The sequence below is a fragment of the Equus quagga genome, chromosome 12, assembly GCF_021613505.1.
Source record: "Equus quagga isolate Etosha38 chromosome 12, UCLA_HA_Equagga_1.0, whole genome shotgun sequence".
NCBI lineage: Eukaryota > Metazoa > Chordata > Mammalia > Perissodactyla > Equidae > Equus > Equus quagga.
Genome location: NC_060278.1, coordinates 99692912 through 99719306, shown reverse-complemented (window position 1 = coordinate 99719306; position 26395 = coordinate 99692912). Strand labels below are relative to the sequence as shown.

Sequence of the window (26395 nt, the reverse complement as noted above, 5' to 3'; positions counted from 1 at the left end):
GGCATAGGCTCTGTGACCCGCCTGCCTGGATCTGAGTCTTGACTTCGCCGCTTCCTGACAAGTCAGCCACTTACCTTCTCAGTGCCTCAGTTTACTCATCTGGAAAATGGAGGTGGCAACCGCTTCCTCAAGGTGTTGTGATGATGATGAAAGGAGGGGACACGTGCAGTCCTGTAACCGTGCTTGGCAGATAACTAACTGGAGCTCAGTGAACAGTGACAAATATTAGTGAGGGCCCACTGTGAGCCGGGCACCGTTCTAGAAGCAGGGGATAGAGCAGTGAGCAGAGCAAAGATCCTGCCCTTAGGGAGCTGACATTCTGCTGGGAGAAGACAGACAATCAACAAGTAAGTGTATACAATATATTAGAAGTAATAAGTTCTATGGAGAATGGAGAAAGCAGGGGAAGGGGCTAGCAGAGTGCTGCTGTACGGAGGCGAGTCAAGGAAGGCCTCACCAAGAAGGTGACATCCGAGCAGAAACTTGAAGGAAGTGAGGGAATGAGCCATGTGGATATACAGGATGAGGGCATCCAGGCAGGGGGCAGCAGGTGCAAAGGCCCTGAGGTGGGGATGAGGAGATGGACCAAGCAAGCAGCCCAGAAGCCGGTGCGGAAAGTGTCCAAGAGGTTGAGAAATGGTGGCTGGGATTGTTTTTATCTGATCAGAGTCGAGTCAGGAAAAATAATTTCAAAAGATATCAGGTGCCTACCATGTGCCAGTCATCCTGTTGAGCGCTTTACAAACATCTCGCAGGAGCCTCGCAAAGGCTCCATGAATCCAGAACCCCAGAGCCTGGGGTCGAGGCTGATGGAGGCTCCAGCATCCGGGGGCCTCGAGAAGGACCCAGTGGGCTGAGCTCTAAGGTCCAGGCAGCGGGTGAGGCCGGCTCTCAGGGGACGGGGCTTGGGGCGGGCAGAGGGAGAAGAGTTCACCGAGGCCTGCCCTGGCACGCCCATCCCAGCCCGGGCTTCCCTCCCAGCTCTGAGCTCTTGGGCAGTGCATGGCCCTGGTGACCCTGGCCAGGCGGGGACTCCCTTGGCCCCATCAGTCAACTTTCATTCTTCTCTTCCTTCCCCACCGCTCGGCCTTCAGCCCTGGTCGTATCCTCAACAGCCATGGCCCCAGGGCCCCAGGAACTCCTGGGTGGTCCTGCAGGGGTGGGGAGAGAGGGGACTGGGGGAGCTGTGGGAGCCACCAGGGCAGAGACAGTTCAGCTGAGCCAGTGACCACAGACGCTGAGACCCCCTGAGGCCCTGCGCCCTGGCGGTGAAAAGCAAGAGCGGAGTTTCCGGTCGGGCAGACTCGGGTGGAATCCCAGCTCTGCCGCTAACTAGCTGTGTGACCTTGGACAGCTCACTTGGCTTCTCTGGGCTTTGTGTCACCATCCTGAAGAGGGGGTGATAAGAATAATCACTGTGCACAGGCCTGGGGTTTTTCCCTCAGCAGTTTTATTCGGAGGCAATCCAGGATTCTTGAACAGTTGCACACATGGCACAGAGAGCCCCCTGGACCCTTCACCGCTTCCTCTGCCGTGAACATCTTACTGAACTGCAATGCATTTTTCAAAACCAAGAAATTAGCCTTGGCACGTTGCCCTTAACTCACAGGCCTACTCCATTCAGATTTTCCCAGTTTTTCCACTAGTGTCCTTTTTCTCTTCCAGGATCCAATCCCGGATATCACAAGGCACATAGGGATTTTTTTAATCCCCTTAAAAATATATTTTTTAATCACAAGAAAATGAAAAGAAATATAATCCATGATCTCCTGTCCCTCGCTCCGCTCTCTTCTCTGGTGGCCCCAGCCTCGGATGGGCTCCCCTACGTGGCGGCAGTGACTGCCACCAGCTGCCCCTGGCCATCTGGCAGTCCCCTTGGAGGAGGGCTTCTCTTTCCCATGAATTCTAGGACAAACGCCGAGTCTGACACTCATTGGCCCAGCCCGGGGCCCCGCGTCCCCTGAGTCCATCGCTGGCGGAGTGGCCGGCCCGGGGCACGTGGCCACCCCTGCGGTCTGGCGGGGGCGGGTCAGCCCCGATGATCTACGCGGACTTGGAGTGAAGGAAGGTGGCTCTCTGAAGGCAGACAGGGCGAAGGAGCGGATGCGGGCCGGCAGGGCGGCAGGTGTCCCCCGCTCCCCCGACTGACAGTGCCGCGAGGAGGCCACATGAGGGCGCGCGGGAGTCGCCCAGCGCAGCGCCTGGCACAGAGCGCCCCTGGAGGTCAGCTGCGCCATGCACAGGATGGGCGCTGCACTCGGGTGGTGGACCAGGCGACTGGCTTCGCTGCAGTGGAAGAAAATGAGGTTAGATCAGAAATGTCCTCCTGGGTAAACTGAGGCAAGACCCCATGGGAGAAAGCTCGACTTCCAGGATAGCGAATTCAGAATCTCTTATGGTTGTGTGAGCACACGTGCACGTGTGCACGCACACACACACATCTGTGAGTGGAAGGTGGTCTTGGTCACCTCCCTAACTTGCCACAGCTTTTTTCTGAAAGAGGGGCTAAGCAAGCAGCCTCGTGTTCCACTCCTGCTTTGTAATTAGTGAGCGGGGGCCCCCATCTGACTCTCCTGGCAAGATACAATGGCCTTGGCGCTGAGTTAACCCAAAGCTGTGTTATCTATGGCCTACATTCCCCTGGCTATTTAAGTGATAGACAACAAGTGACCTTGCTGGTCTCGGCCGGACCTGGGGTGCCGGAGGAAATCTCAGAGAGCGTCCGAGGCCCCCACTTGTTCTCAAACCCTGGGGAGGGGTCGGTGGGAGGAGAAAACCACTTCTGAGCACCCACTCTGTGCCCACCTTGGGGGTCACCTGCATTCAGTCTCAGCGACCGTGTGGCGGCCCCTGGAGTGGGCATGTTGTTATCCTCATTTTACCAAGAGGGAGGTTCTGAGACCCAGAGTCGGGGGTGATTGTCCAGAGTCACAGGGAGCGGGGAGCTGGGATTTGAGCCCAGCTCTGCCTGGTCCCAGCCCACCTCCCAGGCTGCCTTGGAGGCCCCGGCCCCAAGGAGCACAGATGTTCACCTGACACACACCACTGAGCTCCCGCTGTGTGCTGGGAGGTGGGGAGGGACCAGGGAGTGCTGAGTGTCCCTTTTCAGTGACGGGCGTGGCAGTGGTGCCTGCTCCACGGGAAGACTGAGCCGGCGACCGTGGCACCTCCTTAGCTCTGATTTCATCACGGTAGCAAAAGAAAAAGAAAGAGGGAAAACCCGTTTCACCATCTTTGAGGCTTTGGGGCATTTCTTTACTGCCTTTTTCCATATGTTTTTCTTCTGTGGTTAAGATCATGCAGTTTTTTTTAAATCCAACTTTAATTTTACTTAATATTGTATCATCAGCATTTCTCTGTGTCATTGCAGATCCCTCTAAAAATCATTCGCTTTCATTCCACTTAAAAGTAGTGCATTGATTTAGAAAATTCAAACACTTTAAAAGGACATATGCAGTGAAAAGCCAGTCTCCCCGCCCCGTCCTCCCATCCTCGCAGCTTCTGTCTCAGAGGCAGCCTCGGTCGCCGGTTTCTTGTGTCTCCTAGAGGTCGTCTCTGCTTCTTCATCTCTGTCCCTCCTTGAACATCCGCACCGTGGAAGCACGCTGAGCCCCCATTCTGCATCTTGCCGTCTGCGTGCTCCCTTGAGTCTTGGCTATAGTCTCATGTCAGTGCGCACAGAACCAGCTGCTTTGTAATGACTTCCTGTACCGTCTCCTGATGGCTGGATCGTCATTGATCTCATTGATCTCCTATTGATAGACATTGAGGTTGCTTCTGATCTGTCACTGTTAGATCAGCACTGCTATAAGTATCCTTGGGCAAATGTGTTTTTCTCTGTGCAGTTATATCTGGAATAGAATTACTGGGGAAACATGGTATTTATGACTATTTACTATTTCAGTATTATGATTGGGTAGGATGGTCATTTATGGTAGACACGAATCTTCCCCAAACTGAGGTGAGGTGGTATTTGCCCACGTCTCGTTTAAGGCTGCCCTGTGTGCATTTTAACCACATGCTGGATCCCTGACTGTTAATTGTTCAGCTAAGGCTGACGTCTTGGAGCAAGACATTCCATTGATTTTCCTAATTATTTAACTATTGGGAAGTTTTAAATAATTTTTCTTCAAGAAATCAACAGCTTTCACGGTCATCATCGACTGTTGCTGCTTTCTTTATACGTAGACAATCCTCAAAGATTTGAAAGCAAATATTCAGATACTGTATCAGTTCGCTATTGTTGTGTAACAACCAACCACAAAAACCCAGTGCCGTCCACTGATGAGCGTTTACCTAACTCACGTGTCTGTGGGTCCACCGGGAGTCCCCTGGTCTCGCTGGGCTCAGCTGGACAGCCAGCTCTGCTCCGTGTGTCTCTGTTCCTCCTCTGGGGACCCGCAGGCGAGCCGGTGAGCAGAAATACACACGGTCTCTCAAGGCCTAGACTTGGAACCGCTGTTGTGTTCTGTCAGTTCTGCCTCGTGCTGTTGGCCAAAGCAAGTCACATGGCTGAGCCCAAATTCAGGGGACCGGAGAAATACCCTCTGCCTCTTTAATGGGAGGAAGAAGCGCAGTCACGCGGCGAGGGGCGTGGGAGCAGGATTTGGGGGAGGGCAGTCATCCTCAGATGTTAACTGTAATCTGAATTGACACGCTTCATTCCTATTACTGACACTTTTTTGCTGATTGGCTATGAAGATGACCTGTGCGACCTCAGATCAGTGATTTTGCTCAAGGTCAGTGATGCCAAGAATGACCTTGAAGTAGGCATTGGGCTACGCAAAAGCCATGCAGCATATTTGGCCACGTCCTGAGGCTGAAGATGGACGTGAGTGATGCCTCGATGCCTGGCAGGGGTGAGAACCTACTGACCCCTGTGCCTTGGCCAGGACTGTGTCCGTGGCACAGACCGGCCCGCCCTCCCCCCAGGTGTGCTCTCCTGATGGTACCACGGGGACTCCTTCTCGTTGCAGGGGAACATGGGTCCTGCTGCCTTCTGGCTCCTGCTCTTCCTTCTCAAGAATCCTGAGGCCCTGGCTGCCGTCCGTGGAGAGCTTGAGCAGATCCTCTTGCAAGCAGAGCAGCCTGTCTCGCAGATGACCACCCTCCCACAGAAGGTTTTGGACAGCATGCCTGTGCTTGGTGAGATGGCCAGACCCTCCAAGATAGCCCCAAAGACTGGGTCATCATGGGCCCCCTAAGCCCTCCCCAGCATGGGCTCCCATCACCCGGGGTCCATCAGTGTCCTCTGACCTAGGGTCCCTCTGGGCCTCCTATCTTAGATGTGGCATCTCCGTGCCCTGGTCTCAGCTGCCTAAGGCTCATGGTCTCAGTAGGAGATTCCTGGTTACAAGTGGCAGAAAACTTAAACTGGCTGAAGCAGAAAAGGGACTTTATTTGGAGCATGTAACTGAAAAGTCCAAAGGTAGCTGGCTTCAGGCATAGATGGATCCAGGTGCTTTAGCAATGTCATTAGGACTCAGTCTCTCTCCATCTCTCAGCCCCATTTTCTGCTGGGTTGGCTCCAGTCTCAGGCTGGCAAGATGGCCCCAGGCTGATGTGTTCTTGGCCCTGTGAGGGTGTGCCTTTCTGCAACATTCCTACCCAAAGTCCCAGGAATGTGTCTCATTGGCTCTTTTGGGTCATATGTCCATTTTGAACCAATCATGGGATTCAGAGAGTTGGGATGTCTGATTGGCCAATCCCAGGAGTTGGGAGTGGAATCAACAGCCCAACCCCTGAAAGTGGGAGAGTACTGGTCCCCAGAGAAAAATCAGGGAGCTGTTTCCAGAAGGGGAATGTAGGCTGGGCAGGCAGAAACAACCAGTATTGATGGCCCTGCTCTCTCCCTAGCCTTCTCTGGTATCTCCCTAGCTCCCACCTTCCCTGACAGCTCGTCTTGGGGGTCAGACCCAAAGCCTCATGTCCGAGGTCTCTGAAGGACTGTAGCAATCACATCTTATCACCTGGCCTTTTTTGACTTCACTGTGTGACAGTGGGCAAGTCGTGCACCATCTTTGAGCTTCCCCACCTTTCTCTGCAAACTGACGGCTGGGGTGGCATTCGAGTGAGTGAGAGGACAGCTGCTGACCCTTCACTGTTGCTGTCCCTTGCAGACAGTGTGCTGAGCGAGACCCTCAGGCTCACAGCTGCACCCTTCATCACTCGCGAGGTCATGGTGGACCTGGCCCTGCCCATGGCGGACGGGCGGGAATTCACCCTGCGACGTGGTGACCGCCTCCTCCTCTTTCCTTTCCTGAGTCCACAGAAGGACCCGGAAGTCTACACAGACCCAGAGGTAAATGGCATACCAAGGACCGTGGGAGAAGATCAGTGGTTTTGGGATCAGTGAGATCTGAGCGGCAGCCCAATTCTGCCCTTTGTTTGCTGTGTGACCTTGCCCAGATTTCTTCACCTCTCTGTGTCACTGTTTCTTCACCTGTGAAATGGACCTCGTAATAGCACCTGCCTCACAGGGTTGTCAGGAGCATTAAATGAGATCATGGAAGAAAGGCTTTTGCACTGCCTGGCACATACTGAGTGCTTTGTTAAGTGATACCTGAGTGAGTTGCCTTTTTTTGGAATGTTATAATGTCAGTTTCTCAACACTTTTTCCTTTCCCTGGACTTCAAGTTGGGACAGACTTTCACAATTGCTAACAGATTTGGGTGCTTACTGTGTCCCAGACCCTGTGCCATACGCTCATCCATCCATCCATCCATCCATCCACCCACCCATCCATCCATCTACATATTTATCTATTCATCCATCCACCCATCCATTAATCCATACATCCACCCACCCATGTACCTATCCCCTCATCCGTCTACCCATCCGTCCACCTATCCACCCATCCATTCATCCATCCATCCTTCCATCCATCCATCCATCCATCCATCTGTCCATCCACCCATCCACCCGTCCACTCATCCACTCATCCACCCATCCATCCATCCACATATCCGTCCATCCACCCATCTGTCCATCCATCCATCCACCCGCCCATCTATCCATCTACCCATCCATCCACCCATCCGTCCATCCACCTGTCGATCCAACCACCCATCCATCCACCCACTTGTCCACCCATCCACCCATCCATCCACCCATCCACCCGTTCACCCATGCACCCACCTATCTACCCGTCAGTCTATCCATCAATCCACCAGATCACCCTTCCACCTATTAATTTATTCACTGTTCTATTCACTGGTCCATCACCTGCCTTTCCGCCCATCTTTCATTCAGCACCTGCTCCTTGCCCAGCCCTGTGCTCAGCTACAATCCTCACATGACCGCTCTATGATGGAACCAAAGGAAACTGACATTCTCTCTTTTTAAAGTAATTTTAATTTCTTTTATTCTAAATTTCAAAAGTAATATATACTTGTAAAATAGAAATATATGGACATATTTAAAACCAAAAAGTTTTCTTCATTTCCCTTCCTTTCCAGTTCCCTAACAATGGTTTGGAGTACATCCTTTAAATTATTTTTACACCTTTACAGACACACACAACATGCTCACACACATACGTGTGTGTATAGGATCATACAATACATGCTATTCCAAAACTTGCTTTTTCCACTCAACAACCAGTGCTAAAAATTCTTTCCATGTCAGCACACAGAGACCAAGCTCAACCTTTTAATTAGCTGACACAATCTTGTAACCAGGCCCCTCTCAGTTGGCCTTTACAGTGTTTCCAGTTCTTCCCTCTGATAAACGAGACTGTGACGGACATCCTCATGCGTCTTCCTTGGTGCACGCGTTTGTGGAGACGGAGTCAGAAAGGGGCCTTCTTCCTGTTTCAGGTATTTCAGTACGACCGATTCCTGAACCCTGATGGAACCGAGAAGAAGGACTTTTACAAGGACGGGAAGCGACTGAAGAATTACAGCGTGCCGTGGGGGGCGGGGCACAACCAGTGCCTGGGCAGGGCCTATGCCACCAGCAGCATCAAACAGTGAGTGTGGGGCGGGGTGGGCGCTTCTGCTCCAGCTGGCGGGCTCCCGTCCTCCTCTCCAGGAGAATGGTTTAGGACAGAGGCTCCGGACGAATAGCCCGTGAGCTGTCTCCTGCCCACACATCTATTTATTTGTGTTTTTAAAAATGTGTGCTAACTTTTAAGACTCAGAAGAGCTCCCTTGAAAAGCCAGATTTCTGATCGCTTTTGAAATAATCAGATCCAGCAACAAGTTTTCGCTGCAAGCCTGGTGTCCCGACAACCAGACACTCAGATACCGAACACTGGACGTGCGAGCAGCTGGCCGTGGCTGTCTGTGGCTGCCCGCAGGCTCAGAACCCCTCGGCAGGGACCGGCCAACGGTCGTTGTTCCCTCCTGGTTATTTTAACGCCCGTGGGCATAAATCCTGTTCCCTGGACCCTCAGAGACTTGGCCCCAGATGACAAACAGATTGGACCAGGGATTATGGCATCTGCTGCGTCCTGTCCGGCCCTTGTGTGATCATAAGCTGCATGGCCTTCTGTGCCTCTGTTTCTCCAACTGTAAAGTGGGGGTTCTGATCGTTCTACATGCCAGGGGGGTCGGGACAGAGGAACCGGATCTAAGTGCTTCACCCAGAGCCTGGCTCGTTGGAGGCACTTCATCCATGTTGGTGACTCTCGTCATTACCGATATCACCATCGTTAATGTCAGCCATCGTGCTACGTGAGTGGGCGCATGACCTTAACCTTCTGGCCTCGAGTTCTCAGCAGTAAATGGAGCTGAGAACGCAGTCGGTTCTGCTCTGACGCCTCCTGTGCGCCCCTGAAAATCACCGGCCTTGCAAAATCACACGGTAAAAACCACAGGGATGGTGGGAAGAGTGCGGCTGGGGCCTCACAGTCAAAAACCTCATCAGTGACATAAAAAAGGAGAAGAACTTATGGAAAGAATATTTTTTTTTTTTAAAGATTTTATTTTTTCCTTTTTCTCCCCAAAGCCCCCTGGTACATAGTTGTGTATTCTTCGTTGTGGGTCCTTCTAGTTGTGGCATGTGGGACGCTGCCTCAGCGTGGTCTGATGAGCAGTGCCATGTCCGCACCCAGGATTCGAACTAACGAAACACTGGGCCGCCTGCAGCGGAGCGCGCGAACTTAACCACTCGGCCACGGGGCCAGCCCCATATGGAAAGAATATTTAACAGGTGTACGCACACTACATGGTTACGAAATCCCTAAGTGCTGCAGTCAACGTGGGGCTTCACTTTGAGAAGGACCTGAAGTTAGCGCATGGCAGTGGGCCGCGGATGGGCTGCAGCGGCGAGGTCCTGTGAAGCTGGAAGCACAGTTGTCTGAAACCCGGGTCCCCCCGACCTCCCCTACGAGCTGAGGTCGCCGGTGGATAGTTAGTGTCCGCGCATGCGTCCCGTGAATTCCCGCTCAGCTTGGCTGCGCTGGGTGCAGGTGTTGGCATTCTCCTCCTGTTCTTGAAGATGAAACGACATACAAGCTAATGTGAAATTTGCTTTACGCTTCGTTTGTGCCCTGATGTTTCAATCACGTTGGGACAGACTCACATGTCCAAAACAGGGGTTACAGCAGAACCAACTGCACTTCCTGCCTCGTGAAGTTTGGGGACAGATAAAGAGATAGTGGACCCTAAAGGCTTAGCGCAGTGTCTGGCACACTCAATAAGTTAGCTCATTTGTGATTATTTTCATCTCACTTGATCGTCACGGCAACCCTGCTAGGCGAGTGTCGGTCTAACCCTGACTCCAGAGAGGTCGGTCGTTGCCATGGTCGTGCACCCGGTAACGGACGTGCCAGGATCCAAATCCAGGAGTGGGCACACAACCCCCACCTACAGAAACCCACCCTCCAGCATCCTACAGCTTCAGAGCTGGAAGGGATCCATCCCACCTCTTTGACCCTGTTTGACTAGATGGGGAAACTGAGGCCCAGACTGGGAAAGAAACTTGATGAGGGTGCCACGCCCTTAAGAGGCAGAGCCCCACTGTGCGCCCAGCTCTCCTGTCCTGGGCGCGGGCTTCCATCCATCCTGTCTTGCCTCTTCTTCACTCCTTTGGTGAGATCAAAGACGCCCCGCCCTGGGTCGGTCCCGCGTTGGGCACCTGGTTCACGGCGGGGGAGGCTGGTGGGACACAGCAGAAGATGCAGCCCTGACCCTTATTGACACAGGTGGTGGCACGTAAGACCAGGAAGCTGGGCAGGCACCAGTCAACGTCAGGGAGGCTGCCACTGCACTTACAGGCACACTGACCACGTCATGCACGTGGTTTCCACGCTTATGAGATCAGCTTTCCAGAAGATGGCAGTGAAGAGTGCTTGTTCTGGCAAAGTCTGCGTATTATAACAGTTTTCCCCCACAGAGGGCAGTAAAATGTCTTGGGGGTGGGGGTGGTGCCTGCTTCTCATCTCGCATAGGCAGCCTGTGGTCCGGCAGCCCTGACCAGGGCAGACAGTAAGTGTTCCAGGAGGCTGGGATCGGGGTGGGGGATGCGTATGGTCCGGGGAGTCAGGAAGGGTCACTGTCCATATTAATTAGGAGCAGTGAGGCTATGCTGCTGTAACAAATGACCCCCAGTCTCAGTGGCTTGTAAGACAAAGGAACAATTCCCACTCACGAAGTCGGCTGTGGGTTCTGGGGGCTCCTCCTCTCCGCGAAGAGCCTGGCCCAGGCTCTTTCCACCTTCCGGCTCTGCCACCTCCACATGAGGCCCACACATCTGTCAGGCAGGAGAGAAAGCTAGAGCCATTTCACTGGCTCTGAAATGCTTTGGGGTGGCAATGACCCTCGTCACTTCTGCCCATGACCGTCAGCCAGAACCGGCCAATGGGCCTGCCTCACCCTGAGGGGCAGCCGATGTGGAGGGGCTGGTGGACTTCCCACTCTGCTCTCTCACTCTCCTTTTCCCGAAGTCGGAGTTGGAGCCGGACTCAGGAGGGAGCCGTCACTTTCCTGCCTGACTCTGGACAAGCCCCGGCTCTCCCTCCCACTTTCACCGCCATCTCTCTGCAGATTCGTGTTCCTTGTGCTGACACGCTGTGACCTGGAGCTGACGAGCCCCGACGCCGAGATCCCCGAGTTCGACCTCAGCAGGTACGGCTTCGGTCTGATGCAGCCCGAGCGCGACGTGCCCATCCGCTACCGCCTCCGCCCGTGAGGCCCGCGGCCCTGCTCGCTCGCCTCGCCCAGCCCGCCCCGCATCGCATCGCCGGCTTCCTGTGTCCGCATTCGGCCTGGTTGCAGAGCTGTGAAGGAACACGGCCTGCATTACTACTCTCCTGCTTTTTCCCCAGAAGGCTGTGTCCGGGGGAGGGGAGGGAAAGGAAGCAGAGAGAAGGCGAACTAAGCAAGACCCCAGATCTCTATGGAGCCTCTGCTGCAGAGGCTTGGTGCCAAAATGAGACTCTTTCTGCCCCCAGCTCCCCTTGCTCCTCTCATGATATCCACAAAAGCCGCGGCAGACAGAGCAGAAGTAGGAGACCTCACTGCTGGGCCCCCACCTCCCGGAGCGGCCACTGTACAAGTCTGTGACCATGGTGTGGTCCAGGCTGTAACCAAGCGAAGCAGATGCTGGCCATAAAAAGGCCAACCACGATCCAGCAGTGTCCCTTGAATTAAGCTCTGTCCCCAAATTACTATTAAGCTACCTAAAGCCAAAGGAGTCCCTTAGGTACCTGCTTTCCTGGGTGCCCTGTGCACTGGCCGCTTCGTCCCTGCGTTCACGCTGATATGTGAGAAAATGCAGGAAGGTTCGCCTGAGGCTGGTGCCTCCAGGGCGCAGATGGTGAGCACCCTAAAGATACTGGGCTCTGAGGAGGAGAGTTCTCTGCTCCAGAGCCGCGGGCTCCAGGTGAGTGCTCTCCCGGCACCGAGACTCAGGGCAGGAATGAGAAGGACACAGCCCTGATGGAAGGGGAGCAGCCGGGCCTCCTTAGACTGGTCAAGCCAAAAATAAGTGTTGGTCTCCTCCATTCTCGCTCAGAAGCTCCTGCTGGAGGCACAACCCAGTCCGCAGATGTCATTTGTTTGGCCTACACTTAAAAAAAACACATTAGTTGTTACCCTATCATCTTTGGGAGAGTTGATTCAAAATGTCCAGTTTCTCTTGAAAACGTAGGAGATCTGGCCACTCGGGGCCCCTATTTCCAAGGGCAGCCATTGGCCAGAGCGGAGAAGAAGCCGCCTCTCTCATCCAGGGCCTGTGCCTTCTGGCTCCCCAGGGTTCCTGCTTGGTCTGCTTCTCCATTCACACTACCTCCTGTCCCCTGAAGGCGTTCGAGCTTGAAAACTCGGTTCTGACTCTGAGAGGTGATATTGTCGGAAGTGGTGGGAACCTGCTAATCGGTCTTCAGACCGAGGGTCCATCATCTCCTGGGTGTGCCACCCTTTGAACAGACAAATCAATGATGAAAACTAGTTTTTTCATCAGCTTTAGAAAACAAAAACAAAGACAGAAACACAACAAAACAGCTCAAAGTGAAAAATTGCCCAGAAACGTTTATTATGATGGTAGTATTATCATTAATATTAGGTCCTGTTTATTGAGGACCTGCTAAATGCGTGTGACAGGCACAGTAGACATAGTTTTTCTGCTTCTCACAGCATGTCTGTGAAGACAGGATGGTTATGTCCTCTTTATGGATAAGGAAACGGGCTCAGAGAGGTGAAGTGACCTGTCCAGGGTCACACAGCTTGTAAGCTGGCAGAATTCCACAAAGACGACTTGTCCCAGTAGCAAATGCTGGATGGGCAGCTCTGCATTCCTTGGGCTCAAGGGGATGGCGGAGGGGCAGTTGTGTGTGGCGTTGGAGAGCTGACAGAGCCAGAGGCAGCCATGGGTGGTTGTATCTCATGAGACACCACAGACACACACATAGTTAAGTCCCTGTAGCTTTAGCGGGAGGGAGAAAAGAGAGCCTGAGATCTCTGAATGTCTCAGGGGCTAGTCTCTTCTGGGAGCAGTGCCAGGGCCTGGGGGCTTCCCTGGCCCTCAGCCTCCAGGCACCCCCAGGATTCCCGGACAGACACTGGGATTGGCAGGAGGCAGGATATCCCCAGGGAAACCCATCTTCACGCCTGGGTGACCCCCGCTGCCGCCTGCTGCTTAACTCTGCAGGAAATCAGGGCTGGCAGCCTCCTGTGGGAGGACGGAGCCGGTTGCCATGGCAACCCTCAGCTGCCTCGGCCTGGCTGGGAAGGGGAGGAAGAAGGCAGCAGACATAGCTGCAGGAAATCTCTTGTGCGTGGCTGCTGCCCTGGCGTGCTAGGGAAAAACCCTTATGATTCCCTTCTTCCAGATCAGGGCCACTTTGCCACCGAGACTAGATTCTCACCTGTGTTCAAAAATGGGCCAATTTCCTTTAAAGGTGGCACCTCCCTGGAGCCACAATCGTGGGAAGAGACGATTCTCCCACCGGGCGGCTCCAGCTGGTGCCGGAGATATTGAAGGACAGCTTGGGAGACAATGATGCAAACCCTCCTTATTTTAATCTTTATTATTTTTCTTCTTTCTTCTTCTTTTAAAAAATATAAGCAATAGGGAAAAGAAAGAGAGATGAGTGGCTTAGCTGTTTGGTAGGTTAGTTATGAAAGGACCTGGATGTCATTGTATTTCTTCGGACCTTGCTTTAGAATCACAAAATTGCGGGACATATGTGAGAAATGCTCCTGGGGTGCCCTAAAGAAGCGTTTTCTTGCCATCTTCATTATTATTTTTTTACTGTTTTTTGTATTGTTGTTTCCCAGACGTTTTCCTTTAAACTGACTCTTGTTTTTAAACTTAAGTTTGTTTAAAAAGGGAGCTTTTTTCGATCGTTGTGGTAATGGACAACATGTGTCCCTCACTGCCCAAAATAGAAAGTGACTGAAAAATAAATCCGCTGGGCAGGGCGCCTCCACGCGGGTGTCGCCAAGGCCTGAGGTCTGTCTCTGCTCTGTTACAAAATGAGACGAGCCAGTGTTCGAGAGCGCTAAAGCCACGCCAGCCCCACCCTGAGACTTCCTCCTTGACGACCACGGGGCGGAAGGGACGAGAAGGAGTGAGCTGCTCGCTGCAGGGTCAACCGTGCGTTACACCTGGTCCCCATGCCACCTGGGGTCGCCTCCTGCCACCAGTGGGCCCCACCCACCGTGGGTTGGTGATGTCCCACCTGCTCATTCTCCAGATGGAGGAACAGGCTCTGAGAGCTGAAGTGTCTAACCCAAAGTCACTGATTTTAGTGATTTTTTTTATGAACAGAGTGTTTCGTGAGGAGCCGTGGTTGTCATGCCTCGCTGTTTTAATAAAGAGTTCTATTTTCATATGATATTGTTGAGTGGAAACGTGCCCAAGTGCATTAAAGTATCCCTGTTTGCGGAGCTGGATCTGAGTGATTCAGACCGAGACTCAGCTGTGTCTAGAGCGACAAGGTTAGAGCCCTCGGAGGGAGCCCAGAGCACCTGCTGTGTGTCCAGCTCTGGGGCGGGCCTTTCATCGACAGAATCAAGTCCCACCTCCAGCCACCCACCAAGGCATCTATTATTGTGTCCGTTTTGACAGAGGAAGGAACTGAGGGTCAGAGAGGGGAAGTGGCTTGCCCAGGGTCATGTGGTTAAGGAGTAGCGGATGCAGGATTCAAGTGCATGCCTCTCTCCCTCCGGGGACTCTGTCCATCGACCCTCCTGATGGCAGAAGAGAGACCGGGCCCCCTAGAGGACCTTGGGGTGGAGGCTCAGAGCCCGAAGGAAGACAAGCAGAAAGGTCTCTTCAGAATTCACTGGACATTCTCTATCCTTCCCCACAATGTATGCATTTGTTTTAATATAGAAAAGAAGGGGTGAAATAAGTTAAATTAGCTTTGGGAAAAATTTAAAAAGGGAAAATTATTTTTTCTCTCAAATCTTTGAGTAAGGGGGCCAGCCCCGTGGCCAAGTGGTGGAGCTCGCGTGCTCCGATTCAGCGGCCCAGGGTTTCGGCAGTTCGGATATTGGGCGTGGACCTAGCACCGCTTGTCAGGCCATGCTGAGACCGCGTCCCACATAGCACAGCCAGAAGGGCCCACAAGTAGAATATGCAACTGTGTACGGGGGGGCTTTGGGGAGAAGAAGAAGAAAAAAAAAAAAGATTGGCAATAGTTGTTAGCTCAGGTGCCAGTCTTTAAAAAAAAGAAAAGAAAAGAATATAACAAGTTAAAAAAGAAATCTTTGAGTAAAAATAACGTGCAGAGGCAAACGTCCCCCACAGCTGCTTCCTCATCTGCAAGGGGGTCATGGAAGTGCGTTCGGTGGGATTGGGTTTGCCTGTGAGTGACAGACATCTCAGAGGAACACTGCAACATTTTGCACATTAAAACGTTGCATCACACACACACACCAGCCCTGTCTTTCTCATGCAGGTACAGGAGACCAGAGGTGGTATGGCATCTCCACAATCACCAAGCCCCTTCCTTCTGTCCCTCCAGCATCTGTAACTGGTGGTTTCCACCTCAGAGTCCAGTATGGCTGCTTTTGCTCCAGCCATTTGGTTCACATTCCAGCTATTAGAAAGCAAGGAGGAGCCAAGAAGAGAAAAATCTCCTGCTTCCATCCCATTTGTCAGAACTTAGTTATATAACGCTCCTTGCTGCCTAGGAAGCTGGGAAATGTAGTCTTTCTCTCCAGGAGACAAATATGTGCCCCCAGAGGGGACCATACCCCAGCTAGAGAAGTGTTGCGTTATCCTCTCCTGTTTACCAGTCATCATCTGAGCCACACACAGGGCCAAAGAGACAACGCTTGGTCTCCTTGAGCCACTGACTTTATATCAGGGGTCTGCAGCTTCAGCATTTCAGCCATTGATACCTCTGTACCCTTGAAGTCGAAAGAAAGACTCCAGGTAAGGACATTAAGAAATACATGTATTGTTTACTTCCACCGTCAATCTATGAAAGGAGCTTTAATACCCCTAAAGCAGAAAGGTCGGTTCCATATCAGAATTAATACAACCATTCACTCAAAAATTGATATTGAATAGCACAAAAGTGGGAACCATGCAAATGCCCATCAACTGACGAATGGATAAACAAAACGTGGTACAGCATGTTCATACGATGGAATGCTATTTGTCAATGAAAGGGATGGAGTACTGATGCTACAAGATGGATGAAGCTTGAAAACGTTATGCTAAGTGAAAGAAGTCAGTCACCAAAGCCACAAGTTGCATGACTCCATTTATGTGAAATGTCCAGGATGACCAATCGACAGAGATGGAAGGTAGGTTGGTGGTTGCCAGGGGTTGGGCTGGGGCTGGGGAGCAATGGGGATGGGGTTTCTTTTGGGGGTGATGAAATGTTCTAAAAATGATGGTGGTGATGGTTGCACCACACTGAGTTTACTAAAAACCATTGACTTGTACACTTTAAATGGGTGAATTTTATGGTGTGTTATTTATATCTCAATAAAATTGATGTGTATATTTTTAAAAGTAAATATTTTGAGCACCTGGCATGTCCCAGGTATCGTTCTAGGCAATGAGGACCCAGCAGTGAGTAAAACAGACCAAAAAAAAAAAAAAAAATGCCTGTCGTCATGGAGCCACATTCTCATGGGGGAGACAGCAATAGACTAGGTAAATAGGTAAAATAAAAAGTCTGGCGGATGATGATAAGTGCTATAGAGAAGAATAAAGGAGGGAAAGGGGACAGGGAAGTGCTATTTTAAGTAGGGTGAGCCAGGCAGTGCTCTCCAAGGTGACCTTCGAACAGAGACCAGAAGGAAGCCAGAGGAGCAAACCATGCGAGGATCCAAGGGAAGAATGTTCCAGAAAGATGCAGCAGCAAATGCAGAGGCCCTAAAGGGGCAAAGGGCTCAGTGTGTTGGAGACACAGGAACATGCCAGGGAGGCTGGGCAGGTGAAAGCTGGCAGGAGACGCTCCTGGAGCACACCTGGCAGCCACGGCCAGGAGTCTGGTCTTTATTCTAAAGGTGCCCCTCGATGCCATTAGAGAGTTTAAGCAGGACAGTCAGCAATAGCCTTCCTTTAAATAGAATCAATTTAGCTTTAGAAAAATCTTGTCCCATCATCCTTATTTTTCTCGTTCCACAGTGGACCAGTGAAAACTCAAGCTCCTTTAGTGCACTGGTGTTGGGGAATCGTGGCCATTTAAGACATGAGCCAAGGCACGTGTCTGCGGGAAAGAGGGGGATGGATGGGGAGAGTCGGCAGCGTGATACCCTCTCGCCCTGGGACCTCCCCTTGGACCTCAGAGAGGCCTGAGTGGCCTGGGAGAGACCAGGCAGACGGACCCCCATTATGCAAACCTATGAAAGTGGCCCTTGGGGCATCTGGATCCTTGCAAGGATCAGGGTCTCTGGGTGACACTATTTTAGGTGTTCTGAGGGCTGACCACTGTGGGAGAAATGCTGGTTGCTGGCCAAGAGCCAAACCCCAGCCTCCTTGCTGGAAGAACCCTGGTTTCCTTCAGATATCAGGGAGCCGTATGCTCAGAGAAAATGGGCCCAATCTCCAAATCGAGACCTGAGGGCTAGCCCAATGTAGGTATCAGTCCTCTCTAGCCAGCAGTTGGGCTAGTGGTTGTCATATGACCCAGTGCAGGACAATGAGATGGTCAGGGAAATCTGTGGGGAGCTTCAGAAATATGAGAGAAGTTCCTCCTTCCTCCGTCTCTTGGAGCTGTCATGTGAGAACATGGCCATGGCAGCCATATTGTGATCATGAGGACAAGAGAATCTCAGAGAAACCCACCAAGAACACTGAGACCTCTGAGCTGCTTCTGTGACACACCCTGGCATCGCCTACTTTGAGATTTTGTGTTAAATGAGATAATAAATGTCATTACTGTTTGGACTCTACTTAGAAGCCATATACCACAGTGGCTAAGGCTCTGCCTCAGTCTCCATCTCTGCTGAGCTACTTGATACCAGGGTGATCTGGGGCATCCCTCTGTGGCCCAGCTTCTTCATTTGTAAAGTAGGGTTAATGGATAATAATAACATCTCCCTCATAGGGTTTTTGTGAGCATTAAATGAGTTAATACTTTCATTCACAACCAATGGAAGAGATGGAAGAATGCATACCGAGTGAGCTTCATCATAGAGTTTCCTGGAGGAAGGAGAAACTAGCCCAGACCATGAGGAGGCAGAGAAAGGGACACTGGACCTGGGCATTGAATGGCGGGAAGGAGTCCATCATGCAGGAAGAATGATGGCTGGAGTTGGAGAAGCGGTCCAAGCAGCGCAAGCAGCATGAACAAAGGCCCTGTGTCAGCTACCTGTTGCTGTGTAACAAACAACCCCCAAATGTGGTGGTTTGAAATGCAATTGTTGTATTATTTCTCACAGCTTTGTGGGTGGGCAGGGGCTCAGCTGGATGGTTCTTCTGCTCGTCTTCCTTGGGGCTCTCGTGTGCTGCAGTCAGATGTCAGGTAGGGCTGCAACATTGAAGATGGTGCCTTGGCAGGGATGACTGACAGGCTGTGCTTGGCTGGGACATGGGGACGGCTGAGCCGCTCTCTCTCCATGTAACTTCAGGGCTTTAGAGCCTCCACGTGGCACCTCCACATCTTATCTCCTGCAGGGTGGCAGGGCTGTCTGCATGTGGCTCAGGGCTCCCAAAAGTGCAGAAGCGGACACTGCCCACCCTCTAGAGGCTTGGGCCTGGAATTGGCATCACTCCTGCCACCTTCTGCTGATAAATGCGAGTCGCGAGGTGCAGCTCAGAGTCAGGGCGGAAGGGGACTGTGCCAGGACGTGAAGACCAGGGAGCGGGTTCACTGGGGGCCGTCTTTGGGAACCAGCCACCATTGGGCCAGAGGTTGGAAAGTCTTTCCCTGAAATGTAGGGATTTTCTGGTGGGTGATGAGGCAGAAAAGCAGACAGGGGAAAGGTCAGACCCATGTTTCCGTGCCCAGCAATCTGCAAGCTCGTGGGGGAGGAGATGCACCCCGCTTTCTGGAAAAGAGGGAACACTCAGAATTCTGGCAACTCTCTTTGAAACCCAGAAATGCCATCAGTTGTCTGTCTCCCTAGAGGCGGGTGGTGGGCAGGGACTTCAAAGCGCATCGAGGACCAGCTCCCAGCAAGCCCTGTGCCAGAGGGGCCGGCACTCTCCCTTGAAGGAGGGCGCTTGGCAGGTGTTGTCCTGTTTGGAGGCTCAGAGGCCACAGCAGAAACTGAGACCTCAGGAGCCTCTAAAACAGCCTTTTACGTCCTGAAGATAAAAGTCAAGTCAGCTGCTCCCTTGCTTGAAACCCTTCAATGCCTTCGACATAAAATCCAAACACCTCCCCACAGCCGTCGCCTACAGGATTTTCTCTTCCCCTGTTTTCTCTCCTCCCCACAGCCCTCGCCTACAGGATTTTCTCTCTTCCCCTGTTTTCTCTCCTCTTCTTGGCCTGCTTTTGCCCTCACATGCTCTGCCCTGGCCACACCTGCCATCTTCCATCTCCTTCAACCCTCACTCTGGCCCCAGGGCCTTTGCACCTGCTCTCCCTTTAGCTTGGAATGTTCTTCCCCACACCCTTTTATGGCTTGCTGATTACTCTGGTTTAACACTCACCTGCGTGATCTCTGTCTCAGGGAGTTCTTGATCTGAAGTTGCTGCCCCCTCCTCCCCATTAGTCTTGCTCATGCTTTTGCTTATTTCCTTCACGATTATTGATATTAGATTATTCCTAAATGTCTCTGCTTACTTCTCCCATTTGAGTGTGAGCTCCAGGAGGGTGCGTTGGCATCACCACTCCTGCATCCCCAGCATGCAACCCCAGCTTGGCACCTAGTGGGTGCTCAGGAAGGATGTGTGAAGTGACCAAATGGCCTTTTCCTCATCTTGGGAGAGTCTGTCCTTTACCTGAACAGTGAGAGTAGTGAAGGATTATAAGCGGGGGAGTGACATGGTCAGACTTGTGCCTTGAACAGGCTACCCTGGCAGCTGGGGAGGTGAGATTAGAGGAAGGATAAAACTGAGGGAGGGAGACCAGAGAGGAGGCAGACGAGATCAGGAAGGGGTGAACATGGCCGATGGAGAGGAGGTGGGAGAGACATCAGTCCCCAAAAGGCAGGAGAGCTGGATTACAATGAAATGTTATCTTAGGGGAATCGGTTAATTAGCTCTTGATCTCTGTGGCTTTGATTCCCTCCTTTTGCTGACTCGCGCTTTTCTGTTGCATCTTGGAGTCCCAGGCTCCTCGGGGGAGGGAGACCTTAGTTTGCCTCTAATTGCTCTGCTGGAAGCCTGTGCCTGCGTCCACCCTCGCTCTGCATTTCATCGTTGCTTGACGGATCCTGGGAGTCAATGGCTTTGGCAAAGTTCAGGCCACAAAAGGGCTGACTGGACCACACGCAGGCTTACGTGTCTCCCTCTGTGGGGACCCTCTGGTGACACCCGCATTTCCTCCCAGGGAGGGAGCCCAAGACACCATGCCAGGGCTTAGCACAGAGCATTACATGTAGTAAACACTCCAAAATGTTAGTCACAGATGGGTAGGGGTGGCCAAATAGTGAGTAGCTTGATGGGGGGGTGAGTGGGTGGGTGGATGGGTGGATGGATAGGTGAGTGGGTAGGTGAGTGGTGGATAAATGCATGAATATTTGAGCTGGATGAGTGACTGGGGGGGGATGGATAGGTGGAAGAGTGATTAGTTGGGTAAGTGACTGGGATATGGGTGGATAGATGAGTGGGTGAGTGGGTAGATAGATGGGTGAGTGGAAAGACAGATGGTGTGTGCACGGGTGGATGGATGGATAAATGGGTAGGTGGATAAATGAGTGGGTGGAAAGATGGATAGTGGGTAGAAAGTGTGAATGAATAGAAAGAAAGATGAATGAGTGAGTGGGTGAGTGCATGGATGGACAGGGGAGTGGGTAAACCCGTGAGTGCTTAGTTGGATGGTTTGGTGGCTCAGTATATGGGTGGATGAGTGGACGGTTGGGTTGATGGGTAGGTGATGGGCAAAAGATGGATAGAGGAACGGATAAATGTTTCGCTTGGTCAGAAAACCAGGAACCTGAGCCCAGAAACCCAGGGCTTAATGAAGGCCATCAGGCTAGCATAGGACAGGCAGTAGAATCAGACATCTGGTCACTCAAGGATCATCCAACAGCTCATAGGTCTTGTTTATATTAGAATAGTCAACCTAAGGATGAGAGACCTGAAAGAATCTTGAATGAGGCCAGACACATGCAAAGCATTTAGTACTGCGTCTGGTATACGGTAACTGCTCAGTCGACGTTAGCTGCTGTTATCGCGCCTGTTAGTATGGCCACTACTGTTGTATTAATGAGTACTTCCGAGTGCAAGGTAGGGTGCTCAGTCCTCGTATGCATGATCTCATTATTTCCCCCAGCGACTCTGGGAGGTAGATTCTATCATTAACCCTGTTTTACTCATGATCGTGATTATTATTATTGGGTGTGACAAAAAAGGAATGGGTGAGAAGAATGGAATCCAAGCTGATGGAAAAATCCCTGGGTTCGGAGGGAGCTGGAGGTTTGTCCGGGCGAGACCAGGGCAAAGAGCAGTTGTCCTGAGTGACATCCACTCAGAGATCTGATGATTTCCCTTGAGCCTTCCGGGACCCCTGTAACCACCCTCGTAAAGCAATTATTCCTCCCCAGGGGTCCGTGGGAGAGAGGGGGAGGGGAGTAATTGGTCTCGCTCAGTGCCCAGAAGTGCCGAGAAACCCGAGCAGGACACTCAGTGGGATTATAAATAAATGATGGCTGGTATTATGGATTCCAAGAAAAAAATCTGACTTCCAATGGACCCGTCTCTTGCCAGCACAGTGTAGAGGGGACTCAGCTGTGCTTACATGGATGAATTGGTCCAACTTGACCTCACTCAGCCTCAGGGAAAAATCTCAACACCTCTCACCGGGAAGTTTGCCGAGGGGCACTGAGCAGAAGACATTTAGAGAGAGCACTGGCCTGGGAGTCAGGTGACCTGGCCCACTCACTGGTTAACCGTTGGGATGCTGTTCCTCTCGATGAGCTTTCTCATTTTCCCGTCTGTAAAATGAGGTGGTTATACTTGAGTTCTTATTGCAGGGCCCCTTCTCTATAGGACATTCTGAATTTTATTACTCTTTTTGTCCTGTTTCCTATAAGTACATTTTCTTTTTGCCCTGTTTCTTTTAAGTGCATTATAAGGAAAGGGTAAACTTCTTATTAGTGGAGAGAGAATTGTATCATTTGGGATTTTGGGGACATAAATGATAAAATCACAGTTCAGTCTGGCTGGATAAACAAGGGTATTTACTAGCTCACATAACTGGAAAATCCAGGGGTACTGCCTTCAGGCATGGCTGGATCCAGGAGCTCTGATGACTTTGTCAGGACTCAGTATCTCAATCTCTGGGCTCTACTTTCCCCTGTATTGGCTTTATTTCTAGGTAGTCTCTCTTATGATGGCAGAAATTCTGAGAAATGAAGGCCAGATGCTTTCAAATAATGTATAGTCTTTTCATTCAGAAAATAAAAATTCTAAAACAGGCACTGTGCAGAGTCTGGGGAAATTGAGAGAAGCAAGACAACCTCTTTGGACTTTCTTGGCCTTTGTATGCAAGGAGCACAGACTTAAATTTATACCAAGATCAGACAAGTGACATAAACGAGAACAGTGGCTTGAGTGAGGGACATTAGGGAGAAGTGGAGACTAGAATAAAGTAGAGAGCACATCTTGCCTAAAGAGGGCAGCCGGGACTCGAGGGCAGCCACTACTCTGTGCCAGCTGTAACTGCCGTGTTACACAGGAACATGGGCCCAGTGTTAAGCATCTCCTGTAACTTTCCAAGAGAAGCCAGAAAACTAGATTTTTATGTCAACTCTTTTGATGTTTAAATATTAACTCAAATTAAAAAAAAAATACTGTAATAGCCAAACAACACAAGTCCACAGATTATCAGCTCACGACCTTTGCCATTTGGCATAAGGGATTGCCCAGAGGGCTGGAACACCGCCTACATCCTAGGCATTTCTTTTGAAAAGATATACACAAATATCAGTTTATCTGACTTGAGACTGTGAATGATCTCGGGGGTATTTGTGTACACCTGCCCCACCCTCATAACAGGACTGAATGCCCCTGAGGTCAGAGATGTGTCTTACTCATAAGTTTCTTACATGCCTTCATAGAAGAGGATTTATTTATTCATTCAACAAATCTTTACTGAGCAGTCACTCTGTGTCTGGCATTGTGCTGGGTACCATGGGAACAGTGTGGCAGACACTGTTAGCTGCCTACCCACCTCAGTCTCCACTTCTTCCTTGTTAAACTTCAATTTTGTAAGGTCAGTAACGAACCAGCCATATGGGGTGAACCCTGTTCCCTTCGCCAGTGATTGGTCTAAGAGTGGCCGTGTGACCCGTGGTAGGGAATTTGGCAGTGGGTGGGAAGATTATGAAAAAAAGAGCGAAGCATGAGAGGAGGATTATTTTTGGCCACCTTGGCCATCTCCTTTTTCTGCCTTTGAATATGGTTTTTTGGAAACTGATGTCTAGAGTGGAGGCAGCCATTTTGTGACTATGAGGCAACAAGCCTGGGACAAAGAGCCAATGCAATGAAGAAGGCCGAGCAAAAGGATGGAAGAAATCTGGGTCCTTAATAACATCACTGAGCTGCTAAATCAACTCTCACACGACCCTCCTCCTGATTTTTTATCTGAGGTAACTAAATATCCTTATTCTGTAAGCCCCTGTTAGTTAAGTATTCTGTTACCTGAGATGAGCAAGACCTCAAGCTCCTCCCCGTGGGTAACCCACAATTTATCAGATAATGGGAGCTACCAATGAGTAAGTGCTTTCTATAAATTCCTCATGATAACCCTATAAAGCAGATACTCTCTGTTCCCATCCCCATTTTACAGAGAGAAATTGAAACCCAGGAAGGTTAGACCCACTTGCCCAAGGTCACTCTGCAAGTGAGTATTGGCACCAGTCATTCTGACTCTAGAATGTGCTCTCTGAGCCACTGGGCGACACTGCCTTCCCGAATACGTTTGCACTGAATCCGTGTTGAGTGAATGAATGGACAAGTAGTAGCAAGAGAGCTGTGTGCTGAAAAGCGACAGAGCTGTTCCCACTGTCCAAGATCCAGGAGTAGCCGGATGTTCTTTAGTTGAGCCTGGAGCTAGACTTTGCAGGAATCAGACCCTCAGAGGGAAGACTCTGAATGACGTGGACTATCCGGCACTGGCCGTGAGATCGTCCAGCCATCCCCGCCACTGTGACCCCAGTCCCAGCCCTATGACCTCCGGTCTGGACAACTGCAGAAGCCTCATCATGGGTCTTCCTGCTGCCACCCTTTGTCCCCAACTCTCCGTCATGCACACAGCCGTTGGAAGGATCACTTCAAAACATGTACCAGCACATGGGACTTCTCTGCTTAAAGCTACCGTGGCTTCCCATCACGGTTGGAAAAAGTCACACTCGTTCCTTAACCCTGAGTATGAAATCCCAGCAAGGCCCCTCGTGGCTTGGTCCTGTCCGCCTTGCTACCTTCCCTTATTAGGGTTTTCCTCTTTTCGTTTGCACCGTAGGGCTTTTGCTCTTTCCGTTTCCCCTGCCTGTACCTCCTTCCTGTGAACTTCACACGTCTGTCTTCTCCCTGCCCGCAGGTTCCCAGCTTAGACATCTCACCTCCCCCAGGAAGCCTTTCCTGCCTGACCATCCTGTCTGAAGTGGCTGCTGCCTCTCTCAGGCATGCTCCATCCCTCTCTCTTGTTTACTTTTCTTCATGGCGTTTGTCATAATCCGAATGATCTGGTTTATTTATTTACTTGTTTATTAACTGTATCCCCCACCAGACTATAAGGCCATGAGCACAGGGCCTGCCTGTTTTATCCTCACTGTTTCTCCAATGTCTTGAGTAGTGCCTGGCACATATTATTGGTTGAGAATCGAGCATTTTGAGACCAGGAAATACCTTCACTTTCTAGTAAATTAATCTAGGGGTTCTCAACCTTGGCACTATTGACATTCAGGGCTGGAGAATTCTCTATCGAGGGCTCTGTCCTGTGCTTTGGAGGATGCTTAGCCGCATCCCTGGCCTCTTCCCATGAGATGACGGCACCTTGGACAAGGGTCATGGTGATGGAGGTGATGAGAAGTGAACAGGTTAAATATATATAATAATATCATGTGCAACTCAAAGGAAATGAATCCCTTAATTTTAGAAATGAAGAAGGGAGCTAGAGAGGGGAAGACCTTGCCTTGGGGCCCTGTGGCTTGTTCACAGCGTTTCTCCTGCAGAGCGGGGGCTCCCTGTGTATCCCCAGCACCTGTTTACCTATCACGCAGCAAACATGTGTCTGAAAGAATAAATGAGTAACCGTGGGGCCCAATATGGCATCCTTAGGGAAGCCTGCTCATTCTCCAGGTAAGCCCTTTAAAGGGTTCTATATTCATTGCTGGGGATTATGTGACGGATTCTGTCTCCCCCACTGGACAGGGAGCTCCAGGAGAAGACAGTTCCTTCACTGAGCCTGGCACAAGGCCTGGCACACAGGAAGCTTTCCATAACCAGCTGTCCAAGGTAACATGAATGAATGAATGAATGAATCACCAGGCTATACAAACCAGCTCACCTCACCCTTTCTTCCCCTCACCTTGCGTTTTTCCTCTTAGCAGTTATCAGCAGCTGCCACTTTGCATATTTATTTGTTGATGTGTTCACTGTCCACCTTCCTCCACTAGAATCCAGAATTCCATTCTCAAATTAGATTTTAGACTCTAGAATGGAAGCTCCTGAAAGCAAGGGCTGTTTAAAATTGCAGCCTGCCCCCGCCCCCACCCCGCCCCTATCCTTCTTCTCTGCTTCATTATCCCCACAGCGCTTATCAGCGTCCGACATATTCTTTGACTTTCTTGGTTTGGGTCTGTCTCCAGCCGGCTGCACGAGGCCAGAGGTTTATGTTTGGTTTACAGCTGTATCTCAGAGGCTTATCCTAGTGCCCTGCGCACAGTAGGCGCTCAACTCACGTTGTTGACCGGACCAAGGAAGGCGAGATTGCAAGGCAGTCAAGGGAGGGAGCGCAGGTGGGAAGGGGCGGACGGCCGGGCGCATCTCCTTCGCCCAGACCCCCAGCCCGCCCCCAGCCTCACGAGCAGGCTGCGCCGGGCAGGCAGGAGTTAAGCGGCGCGCGCGCTTCCGACCCGCAGGTGGCGCCGTCCCGCCTCGGTGCCCGACTCCGGGCGCTCCGAAGTGCGGGACAGAATCGCAGCGAGCGCGGAGCTGAAGCTCAGTCCCGACTTGTTGATCTCGCTCAAGCAGCCGCCGCCGCCGCCGCGGGAGCAGGAGGAGGAGGAGGTGGAGCGGGAGGAGCCGCCCGATCGCGGTCCTGCCACCCGCGCCCCCGGCGCCCGCCCGCGCCCCTAGCCTCGGAGAGCGCGCCCCGGCCCCGCGGCGCCTGCAGCCCCGGCGCGTCGCCTGCCCGGCCGGCGTAGGCCGG

At 51.6% G+C, this 26395-nt stretch overlaps 1 protein-coding gene across 5 annotated transcripts in view; it reads left to right on the top strand.

The window, feature by feature from the left end:
- PTGIS (prostaglandin I2 synthase) overlaps positions 1-14345 on the top strand; it is a 45169-nt gene extending 30824 nt beyond the window's left edge. For 2 of the 5 annotated variants that reach the window (XM_046679319.1, XM_046679318.1), the window contains exons 9-13: positions 4977-5145; positions 6120-6301; positions 7818-7969; positions 10989-11069; positions 11396-14345. In XM_046679319.1, coding sequence (XP_046535275.1) covers positions 4977-5145; positions 6120-6301; positions 7818-7969; positions 10989-11069; positions 11396-11507 — 696 coding nt within the window. In that variant the 3' untranslated portion in view covers positions 11508-14345. Of the gene's footprint in view, positions 1-4976; positions 5146-6119; positions 6302-7817; positions 7970-10988 lie in introns of all 5 variants that reach the window. The other 3 variants (XM_046679322.1, XM_046679321.1, XM_046679320.1) reach the window with 2 other exon arrangements.
- Positions 14346-26395: the final 12050 nt, after the last annotated feature.